This window comes from Tamandua tetradactyla, chromosome 14 (genome assembly GCF_023851605.1).
Source record: "Tamandua tetradactyla isolate mTamTet1 chromosome 14, mTamTet1.pri, whole genome shotgun sequence".
Classification (NCBI taxonomy): domain Eukaryota; kingdom Metazoa; phylum Chordata; class Mammalia; order Pilosa; family Myrmecophagidae; genus Tamandua; species Tamandua tetradactyla.
This window is the reverse complement of record NC_135340.1, coordinates 59,447,358-59,464,720: the sequence shown is the minus strand read 5'-3', so window position 1 is coordinate 59,464,720 and position 17,363 is coordinate 59,447,358. Positions and strand designations below refer to the sequence as shown.

The following is a 17,363-nucleotide window of genomic DNA, read 5'->3' as shown; positions in this document are numbered from 1 at the left end:
AAGGGTCAATTCACCAAGAAGATAAAACAAACCATAAATGTTTATGCTCCCAATCAAGGAGCTCCAAAGTACATGAGACAGACATTGGCAAAACTGAAGGGAGCGATAGATGTTTCAACAATAATAGTAGGAGACTTCAATACACCACTCTCCTCTATAGATAGAACAACCATACAGAAGATTAACAAGGAAATAGAGAAGTTAAATAACTTGATAAATGAATTAGACCTAACAGACATATATAGGTCACTGCACCCCAAAGCACAAGGTTATACATTCTTCTCTAGTACTCATGGAAAATTCACCAGGATAGATCATATGCTGGGGCACAGAACAGGTCTTTATAAATTTAAAAATATTGACATTATTTCAAACACCTTCTCTGATCACAATGCAATGAAGCTGGAACTCAATAACCACCAAAGAATGAGAACATTCACAAATACATGGAGATTAAATAACACACTCTTAAACAACCAGTGGGTCAAAGAAGAAATTGCTAAAGAAATCAATAGCTATCTGGAGATGAATGAAAATGATAATACAATTTATCAGAGCTTATGGAGTGCAGCAAAGGCTATACTAGGAGAGAAATTAATTGCCCTAAATGCCTATATTAAAAGACAAGAAAGAGCAAAAATCGAGGACTTAACAACAAACCTGGAGGAACTTGAGAAAGAACAGTACACTAACCTCAAAGCAAATAGGAGAAGAGAAATAACAAAGATTAAAGCAGAGATAAATGAATAGGAGAAAAAAGAACAATAGAAAGAATCAATTAAACCAAAAGTTGGCTCTTTGAGAAAATCAATAAAACTGATGGGCCACTACCAAGACTGACAAAGAAAAAAAGAGAGAGGATGCAAAGAAACAAAATCAGAAATGAGAAGGGTGCATTACCATGGACCCGGAAGAAATAAAAGAAATCATAAGAGGATACTATGAACAACTATACACCAACAAACTAGCCAATTTAGATGAAATGGACAAATTCCTGGAGATACACAAACAAGCTACACTGACCCAGGAAGAAAGAGAAGATCTCAACAAACCAATCACAAGTAAAGAGATTCAATCAGTCGTCAAAAACCTACTTACAAAGTAAAGTTCAGGACCAGACGGCTTCACAGGGGAATTTTATCAAACATTCCATAAAGAACTAACACCAATCCTGCTCAAACTTTTCCAAAAAATTGAGGGAAAAGGAATTTTACCTAACTCATTTTATGAAACTAATATCATTTTAATACCCAAACTGGGTAAAGATGCTATAAGAAAAGAAAACTACAGGCCAATCTCCCTAATGAACATAGATGCAAAAATTCTCAATAAAATATTAGCAAATCAAATCCAATAGCATAAAAGAATTATACATCATGACCAAGTGGAGTTTATACCAGGAATGTAAGAATGGTTCAACACAAGAAGATCAATGAATGCAATACAGCACATTAACAAATCGAAAGGGAAAAATCACATGATCATCTCGATTGATGCTGAAAAAGCTTTGACAAAATTCAGCATCTTTTTCTGATAAAAACACTCCAAAGATAGGAATCAAAGGTAACTACCTTGATTTATGAAGGGAATATATGAAAAACCAATAGCCAGCATCATACTCAATGGAGACAGACTGAAAGCTTTCTCCCTAAGATTAGGTATAAAACAGGGATGCCCACTGCCACCACTATTATTCAATATTGTGCTACAAAAGAAAAAATAAAAAAATGGAAACTCCTCAAAATCAAATCCTTCTACTCCTCAAAAGACTTTGTCAAAAGGGTGAAGAGGCGGTCCACTCAATGGGAGAAAATATTTGGACATCACATATTGTACAAAGGTTTGATTTCCTGTAGATACAAAGAAATCATACAACTCAACAACAAAAGAACAAACAATCTGATTATAAAATGGGCTGAAGATATGAATAGGCCTTTTTCTGAAGAGCAAATACAGATGACTCAAAAGAACATGAAAAGATACTCATTTTCACTGACCATAATGGAAATGCAGATCAAGACTACAATGAGATACCACTTCACACTTATGAGAATGGCTGCTCTTAAGCAAACAAGGAACTATAAATGTTAGAGAGGATGTGGAGAAACTGGGACACTTATGCCCTGCTGGTGGGAATGTATAATGGTGCAGCCACTATGGAAGATTGTTTGGCAGTTCCTTAGAGGACTAAATATTGAGTTGCCCTACGACCCAGCAATAGCACTGCTTGGTATATACCCAGAAGAGCTGAAAGCAATGACACAAACAGACATTTGCACCCCGATGTTCAAAGCAGCATTATTCATGATTGCCAAAAGATGGAAACAAACCAAATGCCCATCAACAGACGAGTGGCTCAACAAAATGTGGTATATACGTACAATGGAATCTTATGCAGCAGTAAGTCAAAATGACATCCTGAAGCACATAACAAGATGGATAAGCCTTGAGGATATAATGCTGAGTGAAGTTAGCCAGACACAAAAGGACAGATACTGCATGATTCCACTTTTATGACCAGCATAAAGGTATAATCAGAGGCTTATAATACAGAATATAGGAGACTTAGAGATGCACAGAAGCTGGAGATGGGTGAACTGTTAGCTAATGAGGTTGAACTTCAATGTAAGGGAATAGGTAGGAGTGAAGGTGATTCTCTAGTGGGTCTAGAAGTAATATTACCATATTGAAGATGAACAAGATTGAAAGGGATTGTATAGACCTACGTGTCCCACTGACTCACACTAGAAATATGAATTAGTTCTCACAAGAATTACTTCAAAGATATAATTCTAGGATAAAGAGTATTTATGTCCAGGGTACAGGGGGAAAACTGCTATTGCGTGCTATGAGCTGTGTTCAAAAGGAAACCATCAGCACTACCACAGCAACAGCAGGGGTAAATAATGGAGGGAGGAACAAGATTTAAGAGGAGGTTTAGATTTCCTATTTGGTGAGGGTGTCTTTATTGGTGTTCTTTCTCTTGGGAACAATGAAATTATCTAAAATTTTGAAAACAAATGTTGATGAACTGTGGACTTTGGGCCCTCTACATGATGCCCGATGAATGCAGGTGGCTGAAGGATGCACTGACAGAGAAGTAGATTGGCGAACGATGGTGTGTACTTATGAACGAAGGTTGTGCTGCTGCAAAAAGGAAGAATGTCATGAGGCATGCAACGATGTGAGTGAACATGTGGGACATTTGGTGAGACAAAATAAGACAGAAACAAAGGAACTAAGAATGGTATGGTCACCTTTAGAAAATGCTTATAAGAAAACAGGAACCTAGATTGTAAGCTTTTAGACAGACACATTAAGTCCGGAGTGCTGATTATAATTTCTGGATTTTGAGAGGCTGTTTTATATATGTAACCTGATATTTACAGATAAGAATGAAGCCAAACAGGTGGGGTTAAAGTAATTCAAAACATAGGGTAAGGAAGACAGTGTCTATATTTTAGAACCACACATACTCTTTGAGACCAATGGAAGAAAGGTTTATTTGTTCTAGAACTGAATTTTCCTGTAGTGCATAATCTAATTCACCCTATCTGTACAGCTCATTTGAACAACTGAAACACAAGGAGCCCAGAATAAGAAAGAGGTCCTTTAATCCTTTGTAGATTATTGTAATGCCTGGATACAACCTAGAGTATAATAAGCAGATAATCAAAAAGTATTGGCAAAGTCCCCCCAGGGATAGGAGAAAATATGGAATGATTAAACCTCACCATCAGGGAATCCCCTGATACTGTGTCAAGCTTTAGGGACACCCAAATCAATGGACCATGCCCTCAATCAGGAAAGATCAAAGGTGATGGTGGAGTTATACAGAGAAGGTAGGATTTAACGAATGAATATGAATGCCGAATCATTAAACTGATATCTCTTTTAGTCTCCAGTATTTTAGAGCAGTTAGAAGTAAAAACCTAAAATTGTGAAATTGTAACCCATGTCAAAGTCTGAAATATGTTCTGCAACTAATTGTGGTGCTGTGCTTTGAAATTTAAATCTTTTTTGTATATATGTTATTTTTCAAAAAAAAAAAAAGAAGAAGGACTGGGCGAGCCATGGTGGCTCAGCAGGCAAGAATGCTCGCCTGCCATGCCAGAGGACCTGGGTTCGTTTCCCGATGCCTGCCCATGTAAAAAAAAAAAAAAAAAGAAGGAAAAAAAGTCGATTATGATGATAAAAGAAAATATTTAACCCCTTTATCCTCCTATATTCTGGAGCAGCTAGAAGGAAAAATCTGAGAGGATGGTATTTGGGATCCGTCCTGTAATCACTTGTTGAAGAGTGCTTTGAAAACTATTGCTTTTTTATTTCTTTGCTTTCTATATATGTTATATTGCACAATTAAAAAAAGTTTTAAAAATACACACAAAAAAATTAATTAAAAAAAAAAAACAGACGGAGTCCATTTCCCCCTTCTGCTTGAATCTGGACTGGCCTGTGACTTGCCTTAACCTCATGAATACAGTGGAAATGAAGCAACATGTTCCAGTTCTGGATTTAGACTTTAAGAGGACTGGCAGTTTCCATTTCCTCCCTCTTGTGAGCCAGCCACCATGTAAGAAATGCAGGAACTGAGACCACCCTACCATGAGGAAGTGCGGGCCAGCCATGTGGAGACACCACGTGGAGTAAGAGATGCCTGACCAGTCCCAGGTGTGTCATTCACCCCAGCTGAGATGCCATTTGTGTAAAGTGAAAAAGACATCTAGGACATTTGAGCTCCTGCAAACACCGCACAGAGCAGATGAGCATACAATGGAGCCTGACCCAGATTGCAGACTTGTAAGAAATAATAAACTGCTGTTGTTTAAAAAAAAGTAATAATAATAATGCTTTTATTATTGCAGAGATTCAGCAAGGCCAAAACTCACCTTATAATAATATTACTAATAAGTCATTAACCTGTAATGCATTTATTGTTGCTACCTTCAAATGTATCATTAACTAATCATTGAAAAAAATAATAATCCTTTTATAGTCATAATGTAGAACGTTAATGGGTTAAACTCCCCAGTTAAAGATTGGCAGAATGGATTAAAAAGTATGATCCAACTTTATGCTGTTTACTAGAGACTCATTTTAAGATAAAAATAGGTTGAGAGTGAAAGGTTGAAAAATAATGATCCACACAAGCAGTAACCAAAAAAAAAGACAAAAATGTCATAAACAAAGAGGGATGCTATATATTAATAAAATGATTCTGAATTCAGAATCAAATATATATGCACCTAATCCAGGTGCCCAAAGTACATGAGGCAAACATTGGCAAAACTGAAGGGAGTAATAGATGTCTCTACAATAATAGTGGGAGACTTCAACCCACCTTCTCTTCAACACATAGAATATCTAAACAGAGGATCAATAAGGAAACAAAAGACCTGAATAAAATGCTAAACGAACTAAACCTAACAGACATGTATAAAACATTGCACCCCCAAACAAAAGGATATTCATTCTTCTCAAATGATCATGGTACATCCTCCAGGATAGACTACATGCTGGGGCACAGAACATGTCTTATTAAATTTTAAAAGATTGAAAATACAAAGCTTTTTTCCCAATGATAGTGGAATGAAACTGGAAATTTCCCAAATATATGGAATTTAAATAACATGCTCTTAAACAACCAATGGGTCAAAGAAGAAATTGCAAGAGAAATTGGTAATATCTTTAGAGAAATGAAAATGAGAAAACAACACATCAAAACTTATGGGATGCAGTGAAGGAAGTCCTGACAGGGAAATGCATAGCCCTAAATACTTACATTAAAAAGGAAGAAAGAACTAAAACCGAAGACCTAACTGTACTCCTGGTGAGACTAGAGAAAGAACAGCAAACAAAACCCAAAGCAAGCAGAAGTAAAGACATAATAAGGATTAGAATAGAAATAAATAAAATGGGGGGAAAAAAAAAACAGAAAGAATCAATAAAACCAAAAGTTGTTTCTTTGAGATCAAAAAAAAAAAAAAAAACCCTTAACTAGACTGACAAAGACAAATAGAGTGAAGATGTATAGACATAAAATCAGAAATGAGAGGGGGTCATAACCACAGAGTCTTAATAAAAAAGATTGTAAGAGGATACTATGAACAACTCTATGCCAACAAACTAGACAATTTAGTTGAAATGGGCAAATCCCTAGAAACACACTAACAACCTACACAGGCTTGAGAAATAGAAGACCTCAGCAAACCAATCATAAGTAAAGAGATTGAACTCATCATCAAAAACCTCCCAAAAAAGAAAAGCCTAGGACCAGGTGGCTTCACAGGTGAAAATTACCAAGCATTCCAAGAAAATTAATACCAATCTTTCTCAAACTCTTCCAAAAAACTGAAGAGGAGGGATCACTACCTAACTCATTCTATGACACCAACATCACCCTAATATCAAAGCCTGATAAAGATACTACAAGAAAACTACAGAACTATCTCTCTACTTAATACAGATGCAAAATTCCTTGAAAAAATACTTGCAAATCGAATCCAACAGCACATTAAAAGAGTTATACTCCATGACAAAAGTGGATTTTATTCCAGGTATGGAAGGGTGGTTCAACAGAAGAAAATCAATTAATGTAATATACTAGATTAGCAGATTGAAAGGGAAAAAGTACATACTCATCCGATTTACACAGAAAGGGCATTTGACAAAATTCAGCATCCTTTCTTGATAGAAACACTTTGAAGGTAGGAATTGAAGTAAACTTCCTCACTGTGATAAAGGGCATATATAAAAAACCCACAGCAAACATCGTATTCAATGGTGAGAGACTGAAAGCTTCCCCTCTAAGGTCAGGAACAAGATTAGGATGCCCACTATCACCGCTGTTATTGACCATTGTGCTAGAAGTTCCAGCTGGAGCAATTAAGCAAGAAAAAATATAAAAGTCATCCAAATCAGAACGGAAGAAGTAAAACTTTCACTATTTGCAGATGACATTATCCTATATTTAGAAAGTAAAAAAAAAAAAAAGCTACAAAGAAGCTACTGGAGCAATAAACGAATTCAACAAAGTGGCAGGATACAAAATCAACACAGAAAAATCAGTAGTGTTTCTATACACTAGTAATGAGCTATCTGAGGAGATAATCAATTTTAAAATCCAATTTACAATAGCAACTAAAAGGATCAAATATCTAGGAGTAAACTTAACCAAGGATGTAAAGGCTCTGTACACAGAAAACTACAAAACATTGCTAAAAGAAATAAAAGAAAACCCAAATAAATGGAAAGACATTCTGTTCATGGATTGGAAGGCTAAATGCCATTAAGATATCAATTCTGCCCAAATTGATCTACAGAGCCAATGCAATACCAATCAAAGTTCCAACAGCCCCCAGTTACAAAATGGACAAAAGACTTGAACAGACACTTCTCGAAGAGGAAATATAAATGGCTAAAAGGCACATGAAAAAATGCTCAACTTCCCTGGCTATTAGGGAAATGCAAATCAAAACCACAATGAGATGTCATTTCACACCCACCAGAATGGCCATTATCAGTAAAACAGAAAACGAAAAGTGCTAGAGAGAATGTGGAGAAAGAGGCACAATTACCCACTGTTGGTGGGAATGTCAAATGGTACAACTGCTGTAGAAGGAAGTTTGGTGGTTCCTTTCAAGTATAGAATTGCCATATGATCCAGCAATACCATTGCTAGGTATCTATTCAGAGGACATGAGGGCAAGGACACAAATGGACATTTGCATACCAATGTTTATAGCAGCATTATTTACAATTGCCAAGAGATGGAAACAGCCCAAATGTCCATCAACAGATGAGTGGTTAAACAAGCTGTGGTATATACATGCGATGGACTATTACACAGCTATAAGACAGAATAAAGTCATGAAGCATGTAACTATGTGAATGGACCTTGAAGGCATTATGCTGAGTGAGATTAACCAGAAACAAAAGGACAAATACTGCATGGTCTCACTGATATGAACTGATATTAATGAATGAACTTGGAGAATTTCAGTTAAGAACAGAGGTCATCAGGAGATAGAAATAGGGTAGAGATTGGGTAATTGGAGCTGAAGGGATACAGATTGTGCAACAGTACTGATTGTAAAAATTCAGAAATGGATAGTACAACACTTCCTGATTGTAGCACAATAATGTAAGTACACTGTACGAAGCTGAAAGTGAGAATGATAGAGGAAGGGGGGCTGGGAGCACATATGAAACCAGAAGGAAAGATAGATGTTAAAGGCTGAGATGGTATAATCTAGGAATGCCTCGAGTATACAACGATAGTGACTAAATGTACAAATTAAAAAATGTTTTTGCATGAGGAAGAAAAAAGTAATGTCAAATTACAGGGTGTTGAAAATAGTTGGTCATTCATATTTTAAAACTTCAATTTCTGTGTGAGACTAAAGCAAAAAATGTTTATTTGGTACAAAATTTAAATTTTGACTAGTGCATTTCCTAATATAATTTATATGGGCAAGTTAATTGAACATCATAAGTACATCAAACCTTGAATAAGGCATGAGATTTTGTAGGTTTGTCCAGTGTGATGCCCTGATAAATCCCAGAGTGATTTGAACAGTGAATCAAGAAGTATTTGCAAAGTCCCTTAGGGGAGTGGCAAGAAAGGGGGGAAAGTTCAACTTCTCCATTTGGAGAATTCCTGATTCCACTTGCAAGCAGTGGGGACATCCAAATCAATAGGCCAAGCCCTCAATCTTGGGGTTTGTTCATATGAAACATGTCCCCACAAAGGATAGGCTAAGCCTACTTAAAATTAGGCCTAAGACCCACTCCCAGGGAATCTCTTTTGTTGCTCTTCAGATGTGACCTATCTCTCTCTCAACCCACACGGCAAGCAAACTCACTGCCCTCCCACACTCTACGTGGGTCATGACTCCCAGGGGTGTAAACCTCCTTGGCAACATGGGACAGAATCTAGAATGAGCTGGGACTCAGCATCAAGGGATTAAGAAAACCTTCTTGACCGAAAGAGAGAGGGGATTCTGAGACAAAATAAAGTGTCAGTGACTGAGAGATTTCAAACAGAGTCGAGAGGGTATCCTGGAGGTTGTTATGCATTATATAGATATCCCCTTTTTAGCTTTTTTTTTTTTTTTTTTTTGCATGGGCAGGCACCAGGAATCAAACCCGGGTCTCCCACATGGCAGGCAAGAACTCTGCCTGCTAAGCCACGATGGCCCGCCCCCCTTTTTAGTTTAAGGTGTATTAGAGAGACTGGAGGGAAGTGCCTGAAACTGTAGAGTTGTGTTCCAGTAGCCATGTTTCTTGAAGATGATTGTATAGCAATATTGCTTTTGCAATGTAACTGTGTGATTGTGAAAACCTTGTGTCCGATGCTCCTTTTACCTACGGTATGGACAGATGAGTAAAACACATGGATTAAAAATAAATAAATAATAGAGGCAACAAATGTTAAAAGAAATTGAGTTATTGAAATCCTCATGATCAATGAAAGGAAGTGATAAAGGGTATAGAAAAAAATAGGGGGACAAAGGCTAAAATGTATTGGATAGATGGAAATACTAGTGGTCAATGAGAGGGAAGGATAAGGGGTATGGTATGTATGAATTCATCTTGAGAAAGAAGAATTAATTGAAAGGACTCATGCTTCCTGAACTTACAGCATATTATAAAGCCACAGTAGTCAAAACAGCATGGTAGGGTGGGCCACAGTGGCTCAGTAGGCAAGAATCCTTGCCTGCCATGCCAGAGGACCCGGGTTTGATTCCTGGTGCCTGCCCATGTTAAAAAAGAAAAAAAAAAACAGCATGGTACTGGCATAATGATAGACATGATCAGTGGAATCAAATTCACAGTTCAGAAATAGAACCTGAGGTCTATCATCAATGGATTTTTGACAAGGCTCCCAAGTCCACTCAACTAGGACAGAACAGTCTCTTCTATAAATGGTATGTGGATAAGAATGAAAAAGGACCCCTATCTCACATACTATACAAAAATTAACTCAAAATGGATCAGAGACCTAAACATAAGAGCCAGAGCTATAAAACTCCTATAAGAAAATTTAGAGAAATACCGTTAAGATCTAGTTTCTTAGACGTTACACCCAAATCACAAACAACAACATCAAAAATAGATAAATGGGACCTCCTCAAAATTGAATACTTCTGTGCTTTAAAGGACGTTTTTAAAAGGGTGAAAAGGCAACTTACTCAATGGGAGAAAACATTTGGAAGCCACGAATCTGATAAGGGTTTGAAATCAAGAATATATAAAGAAATCCTGCAACTCAACAATCTTACAACAAACTTAACTCAACAAAAAGACAAGCAGCCCAATTTAAAAACAGGCAAATTTTCACACCTATTAGAATGGCCACTAGTAAACAAAAAGGAAACTACAAGTGTTGAAAAAGATGTGGAGGAATAGGAATACATTCACTGCTGAGAGGATGGTTTAGTGGTTCCTTAGAAAGCTAAGTATAGAGTTGCCTTACAATCTGGCGATTTCACTACCTGGTATATACCCAGAAGAACTGAAAGCAGGAATGCAAATAGATTCTTGCACACTGATGTTCACAGTGACATTATTCACAATTGCCAAAAGACAGAAGCAACCTAAGTATCTATCAACCAATGAAGAATAAACGAAATGGGGCATGTGCATATGTATGATGGACTATTATTCAGCAGCAAGAAGGAATGAAGTCCTGAAGCACGCTACAACATGGAGGCATCTTGAGAATATTGTGTTAAGTGAAATAAGTCAGACCCAAAAAGACAAATATTGTACGATCTCATTAGCATGTTATTATGGATATAATTAAGAATGCTGCTTTGCATGTAAAGATGGTTGAAAGGGGAAAGTTAGAGTGATGTATGTCACCAGAAGGAAAGCTAGGAGAAGGTAGAACACAGTGAATCTTGCAGTAGACAGTGATTGTGATTAACAGCGCAAATATAAAAAGTTCTTTCATGAACTAGGACACTATTACAAGGAGTCAGTGACAGAGTGGTATAAGGGAAGAAATGTACGTATTGCAAACTATGGACCAGAGTTAACAGTAATATCTTAATAGCCTTTCAACAATAGTAACAAATGAACCACACCAACGATGTTTTGGGTTTTCTTTTTCCTGTCTCTTTTTTTTTTGAGCAACAAATCTGTCCTAAAATTGATTGTGGTGATGAATGTACTAACTATGTGATGATACTGCGAGCCACCGATTGTATACCTTGGAATGACTGTGTGGTCTGTGAATATATCTTAATGAAATAGCCTCTTAAAAATTTGGTGCAGTGTCTCTGTTTGGGGTTATGAAAAGGTTCTGGCAATAGACTGTGGTGATGATAGCACATTGTGACTGATTAATGCCACTGAGCTGTGTGCTTGGGAGGGGTTGAGATAGGATATTTTATGCTATATATACTTTACCACAATTAAAAGAAGGAATAAAGAAACATGATCATTTTAATCAATAAATGATCCTGCACTGGCTCTAATAATGCAGGAGAAAATGCCCAAGAAGACATTATTGGAACAACTGTAAATAATTGGAGCATGGTCTGTAAGCTTTATAACAAAGTTAAATTTTTTGAACTTGGTAGCTGTAGTTAAAGTAGTTCCATAAGTATCCTTGTTCTTAGGAAATATACCTAGAAATATTATGTGTTCAAGGAGCCTGATGTATGCTCTCAAATGTTAAGGAAATACATAGATGATGATGGAATAATGAAATATTCAGTTGCAAAAAGGAATGAAGCTCTGATACATGCTAAGACTTGAATGCACCCTGAAAACATTATTCTGAGTGAAATAAGCCAGACTTAAAAGGACAATGTATGATTCCATGTGTATGAACTATCTAAAATAAACAAACTCACAAAAACAGAGTAGGTTACTAGGTACCATGGGGAATGGGGAATATTGCTTAAAGAGCTCAGAATTTCTGTTCAAAATGATGACAAAATTTTGGTAATGGCTGATGGTGATAGTAGCATAACTTGTAAATGTAATTAGTGCCATTGAATCGTACAATTAAAAAGCCTAAAATAGCTAATTTACATATACTTTGATATATAAGTGTAATAAAAATTTTTTAAAATAACAAAGTACAAACTACAATATATACAAGAATATGGAAGAATCTCCCAGACATAATATTGAGTAAAAGAAGCCAAACACAAGAGAGTACTAATGATTTATTTCCATTTATATAAAATTCAAAAACAGGTAAAATTGACTTAGGATGCTAAGACTGAAAAAGTGCATGAAACGGTTCTCTGAAACTGGCAATGTTCTGACTCTTAATCTGGGTGAGGAAATATGGGTGTTTTCACTTTGTGAAAATTCATTGAGGGACACACTTAGGATATGTTTATTTCTCTGTATATATGCTATGCTTCATTGACGAGTGCATTAAGGATGCATGGGTAGTTCAGTGGTTAGAATGCCCACCTTTCATGTGGGAGACCCATGTTTGATTCCCGAACCATGCACCCAAAAAGAAGCCAATTAAATCATGACATGCTATTAATTTTTAAGACATATCCCAATTTTACTGATCAAACAATGTGAAAAAATTACATCCTAGAACCAATGAAATATGGTTTAAGACAAATTATTTAATAAAATTTAGTAACTCCAATGGCAGATATAGAGTAGACATGAATAAAGAGGAAGTTACACCATCCTCCTGACTGGGGAGACCAAAAAGATTAAAAATGACAATACTGTGCATTTTAATGTATATTGTCGCTGAAAGAACAATTTCAGCCCCCACTGGAACATCCATAGAGTTTAGTAATATGATAAGACAAATTATTTGAAGAATAAACCAACAAGCATGCTAAGCAATATTTTTTAAGGGAAAAACTAATACTCGGCCGGCCAAAGCTGCGTTGGTGTTATCTATACAAGATAGAATGGCAGGGGGTGGGGAGTTTTTGAGGCAAGAAATCTATATAGGTGCTATTTTAATAATTCAGGAGAAAGGAAGTGAGTTCCAAATCCAGATTTTACTAGAGCTGACAAAGAAGAAAAGCTAATCACACGCAGATGGGAAGTAAAACAAATGGGGGAAAATGTGTAGCTTCTCTAGAATTTAAAGAAATGCAATAAGGTATGATTTTATATTTATATAACCACTTAAATGTTTTCATATGAGAATGTATAGAGTTGATGAGATTTGATGGTGGGGAAGGGCAGATCGGAACTGGACTAGTGCAAATGTCTGCCAAGTGACAGTCAGTGGTGCCCACACTGGCTTTTACTGGCTTGTGACAACCACCATTTATTCAATTACATTAAAAATAAAGGTAATAAATATGCAAACATCATTTTCTAATTATTTCACTATTATCTAGGCTCTTAAGGTTGTATTCATTGCTTGTATGTGTATATATGGTAGAAATCGTAAATGCTATTATGCCTTTCTTCCCAGCTCCTCCGGCAATGTTATCCCATCGGTAACTTCAGCCACGCTGAGAGTATTTACACTCCAGGCAAAGGCTACAAGTCAGGGCTTGGTTTACTTTTTGACTAGCCCCAGGGTCAGCAAAAACGATCTCACCCTCTGCTTTTATAAATGAAATTTATCAGGACCCAGCCACGCCCATTTGTTTAGTATCATTGGGTGACTTTCAACTCTGTTAAAATGGCAAGAGTTGAATAGCTGTGACAGAGACGGCATGGCCCACAAATCTGAAAGATACTTACTATCTGGCCCTTTACAGAAAAAGTTTGCCAACCCCTGGTTTTACTCATTAAGGTAAGCAACAATATCAACCAGCATTCATGGCAACACTACACTTGGAAAACCATATCTTAAACATTTACCAGGACACACCACTGGATGGAGTTCTAAGCAATTTGACTCTAAAATTCGCATTATTAACCATTGCACTGCTAAGCAATGAATGAAATATATGCAAGCAAGGAAAACTTACAAAAAGTTACCGTCAATTCATAGAAATGTGACATATAAAATAAGTGGAAAAACAAAACTACAAAACATTAATGTGTTTAATTGTTTAGAATCATGTCATATATATATTTGTATGTAGAAGTGAATTTATAGAGAAAATAGAATTTTAGGCTCATTCTGTCTCTGAAGTTACTGAAATAATTCTTTAAAATAAAGAGAAAATAACAAAGTTAAAATGGTTTTGATAAGATCTAGAATTCTCAATGCATGACTTGCATATATATTTTTTGTCTTACATGTGCAGGCACCAGGAGTCGAACCTGGATCTCTGGCATGGCAGGCAAGAACTCTGCCACTGAGCCACCGTGGCCCATCCTTGTATATCCTTTTATAAATGCCCACCCACATCCTTCACACGTCATGGAACATGCCTTCCCGCTGAACTATTTTACCCAAAAGACTTTCTTAGACATTACTTCTAGGCCCATATTCAAGACCAAATTAAAAGATAGTTCTCACGCCTCTGTCCTGATAGATATAACACTGGAAACTGAACCTGTGTTCTTGAGACCTCCTTCTCTTTTTGACTTCCATGACTCCATTTCTTCTGACTTTGCCTATTATCTCTAAGGGTGGTTCCTCCCAATCTTTTTTATCCCCCTGAATTCCCTCTCTCCTCACTCCCCAAATATGAGTATTTAGGGGTAAATTCGTTTTTAAGCCTCAATTTTCTAATCTGAAGAGAGGGATTAAAAATAGCTTCTGCAAAAAAAAAAAAATAGCCCCTCCTTGTTGTGAAAATTAAATGAATTAATTACATAAAGCACTGTATAATAGTAAGGACTCAGCAAATGGTAAAGGTTATCTTGCTGTTGTTAATTCTGTTGTCAGTCCAGCCAACACTCCTATCTCTGAACCCCCATTTTATGGCATAGATTTACGCAAAAATTAATTACATAAAAATAAATATTTGGGCGGGCCACGATGGCTCAGCAGGCAGGGTTCTCGCCTGCCTTGCCAGAGACCGGGGTTTGATTCCCGGTGCCTGCCCAGGCAAAAAAATTAATTAATTAATTAATTAATTGCATTTGGCAAGGTGAGGTGACTGTGAGTCTTATTTCCACAATGAGACCACAAAGCCCTTGAGGATGGGGCAGGTCTGATGCCTGTTGAGGCCCCTGGCCACACCTAGCCCACCCTGGGCCCTCAGACCCTGACTGAACTGGGTTCCAGAACACCTGTACCTCTTGGGAGTGGGAGAGCCCAGCCCAACCCCTACTCTGTGGCCTTGCTCTTCAATCTTGGTTCCCTCAAGATTTAGCCTTTCTTCCTGTAAAAAGAGAGAGAGTTGGGGTCAGTCACAGAGCCCTGCCAGACGTGATGGGGTATGACAGCAGCAAAGGTCCTGCATGACTGCGAGACACAAAGCTGTGCAGAAATAAAGCTGGCCCGTTACCGTGAGCTCCAGTCCTAGGTTCTCCGTGCCCATCTCCACCGTGGACAGAGCAGTAGACCCTTCTCCACTTGTTTTAGCCATCTCCAGCTCTTGTCTGAAAAATACCTGAAAAAATACATCCAGGGTCAAAATCTGAAAGAGGGGTCATTCTGTAAATGTGGGGCCAGGGCGAATTTTTAGGGATAGTATTCCATGGGAAATAGGAAGATAAACGCCTTTAGGGGATTTAGTTGACTTCTATAAGATCAAGAATTGGGAAAATTGGATGCATGCTTTTAAAATAATAAAATACAGAATTGCATCTTCTATTGAGAATAACTAAGGAAGGTGCAATAAGATAGGAAAAGAGAAATGAAGGGCAGGGTTGTTTGAAATGAAGCAGTGGTCCACCCAGGGCCCAGGATCTGGGTTAAAAAGAACTCTGTACAACCCTGCAAAGGAAGGGTCACAGGCGTTCCTTCCTTTTAGCCTGAAGAATTGTGAGAAGACCCCTCTTATCTGGCCTAGGTGAGAAGGAAACAAAAAGAGAGACAGAGAGCTGGGAAGATCCCAGACCCCAAAATATTACTGAGAACACAGAATACTGAGGCCTAGAGAGATAAGCAACTTGCCTTGAAGTCCCTGACTATAATGGAGCACAAGCATTGTTTTAGAGCATCTAAGAAAACTCTTCAGCAATTTGTTAAGGAACCTTACATTTAGTACAATCAGTACACATGTTAATTACCTATGTTGAGAGAGTCAAGAAATTAAAACAAACATTTGAGCTTCATGATAAGAAAACCTAATACACAAAACATGCAAATTTATAACACAAGTTCATTCTGAGGTATCTATTTACTTTGCAGAAAATTCAAGTATAAAATATGTTTTAAATGCAAATAAACACACAACTTATGTTGTATAAAATAGGCCCTTCCTGTGCAGGTATGCACAGGAACTCCCTGAGTTTAGTCTGAACATTATCAATCAAGAAATTGCCCTCCCCATCACTCTTGCTTACCCCGTGCTTCTTTCAGCCTCCTCAAGGAAAGACAAAAAGAAAAACTCAGATCCAAGTCACCTTGACTCCTAAGGGGTGGTTTTATCATCTCATTGGCTCACCTTTACATGCGTCATCTCCTTTGTGGGCTCTTCCCATCACGAGGAGGAGTTAATTTTCTTTTTTTAACTAAGTTAAATATTATTGAACATTTACAGAGTCTAACTAAGCATTTCAGAGATTCAACTTGGTCTGTACTAGACCATCAAAAGAAGCATTGCCCAGCATGGACAAGGCATTTGGGGGATATGGAAAAGAAAAGACAAAGGTCCCTGCACTCAGAAAATTTATAGTCACTTGGACAAGGAGGAGTATATATGATTCAATGCCAAACGACCATTAGGAATTCACTTTTCAATTCATTTGACAAATATTAATTGAGAACCGACTATTACCCAGGTACCGATTTAGGTACTGAGGACAAAAAGATGAATGAGAAAATGTTTCTGCCTTCAGGAACTTACACATCAATGACGTATCAATGACGTATCAAGACGTATCAAGAAAGGCTTCACAGAATTAGAAGCGTTTGACCTGAGTCTGGAAGATCTTAAAGGTGAGAAGGGGAACTGATAGAGAAAGGGGTAGATGATACCAATAAGAAGAAACGCTTCAACACAGGCACCAAGATGGGTGCCTGGAATGCTAAGGAGGTTGCAAAAATCAATTAAAGAATGGGAGAAAAAACAATGAGAGAAATTGCTTAAGGAATGGAGCAAAGTAAAGTAAAAAATCTGTTAGGGTAGAGGGTGGAGGACATGGGTAGCTCAGTGGTAGAATTCTCCCTTGCCATGCAGGAGACCCAGGTTCAATTCCCAGCCCATGCAATTCCCACCCCCTTCCAAAAAAAAAAAAAAATAGAAAAACAGAAAGAAAATTTCAACAAATGGTGTAGCAATAACGGGATACTCACATGGAAAAAAAATGAAATGTGACCCCCAGCATACAGCATACAAAAA

At 37.3% G+C, this 17,363-nt stretch overlaps 1 protein-coding gene across 1 annotated transcript in view; it reads right to left on the bottom strand.

The window, feature by feature from the left end:
* The window catches only part of SLC28A2 (solute carrier family 28 member 2), a 47,109-nt gene extending 30,652 nt beyond the window's left edge, over positions 1-16,457 (bottom strand). Inside the window, exons 1-3 of the mRNA XM_077127758.1 lie at positions 16,366-16,457; positions 15,363-15,467; positions 15,151-15,236 (exon numbers count right to left, since the gene is read on the bottom strand). Of these exons, the coding sequence (XP_076983873.1) occupies positions 15,151-15,236; positions 15,363-15,443 (167 nt within the window). The 5' untranslated portion in view covers positions 15,444-15,467; positions 16,366-16,457. The remainder of the gene's footprint in view (positions 1-15,150; positions 15,237-15,362; positions 15,468-16,365) is intronic.
* Between the last annotated feature and the right edge of the window lie 906 nt (positions 16,458-17,363).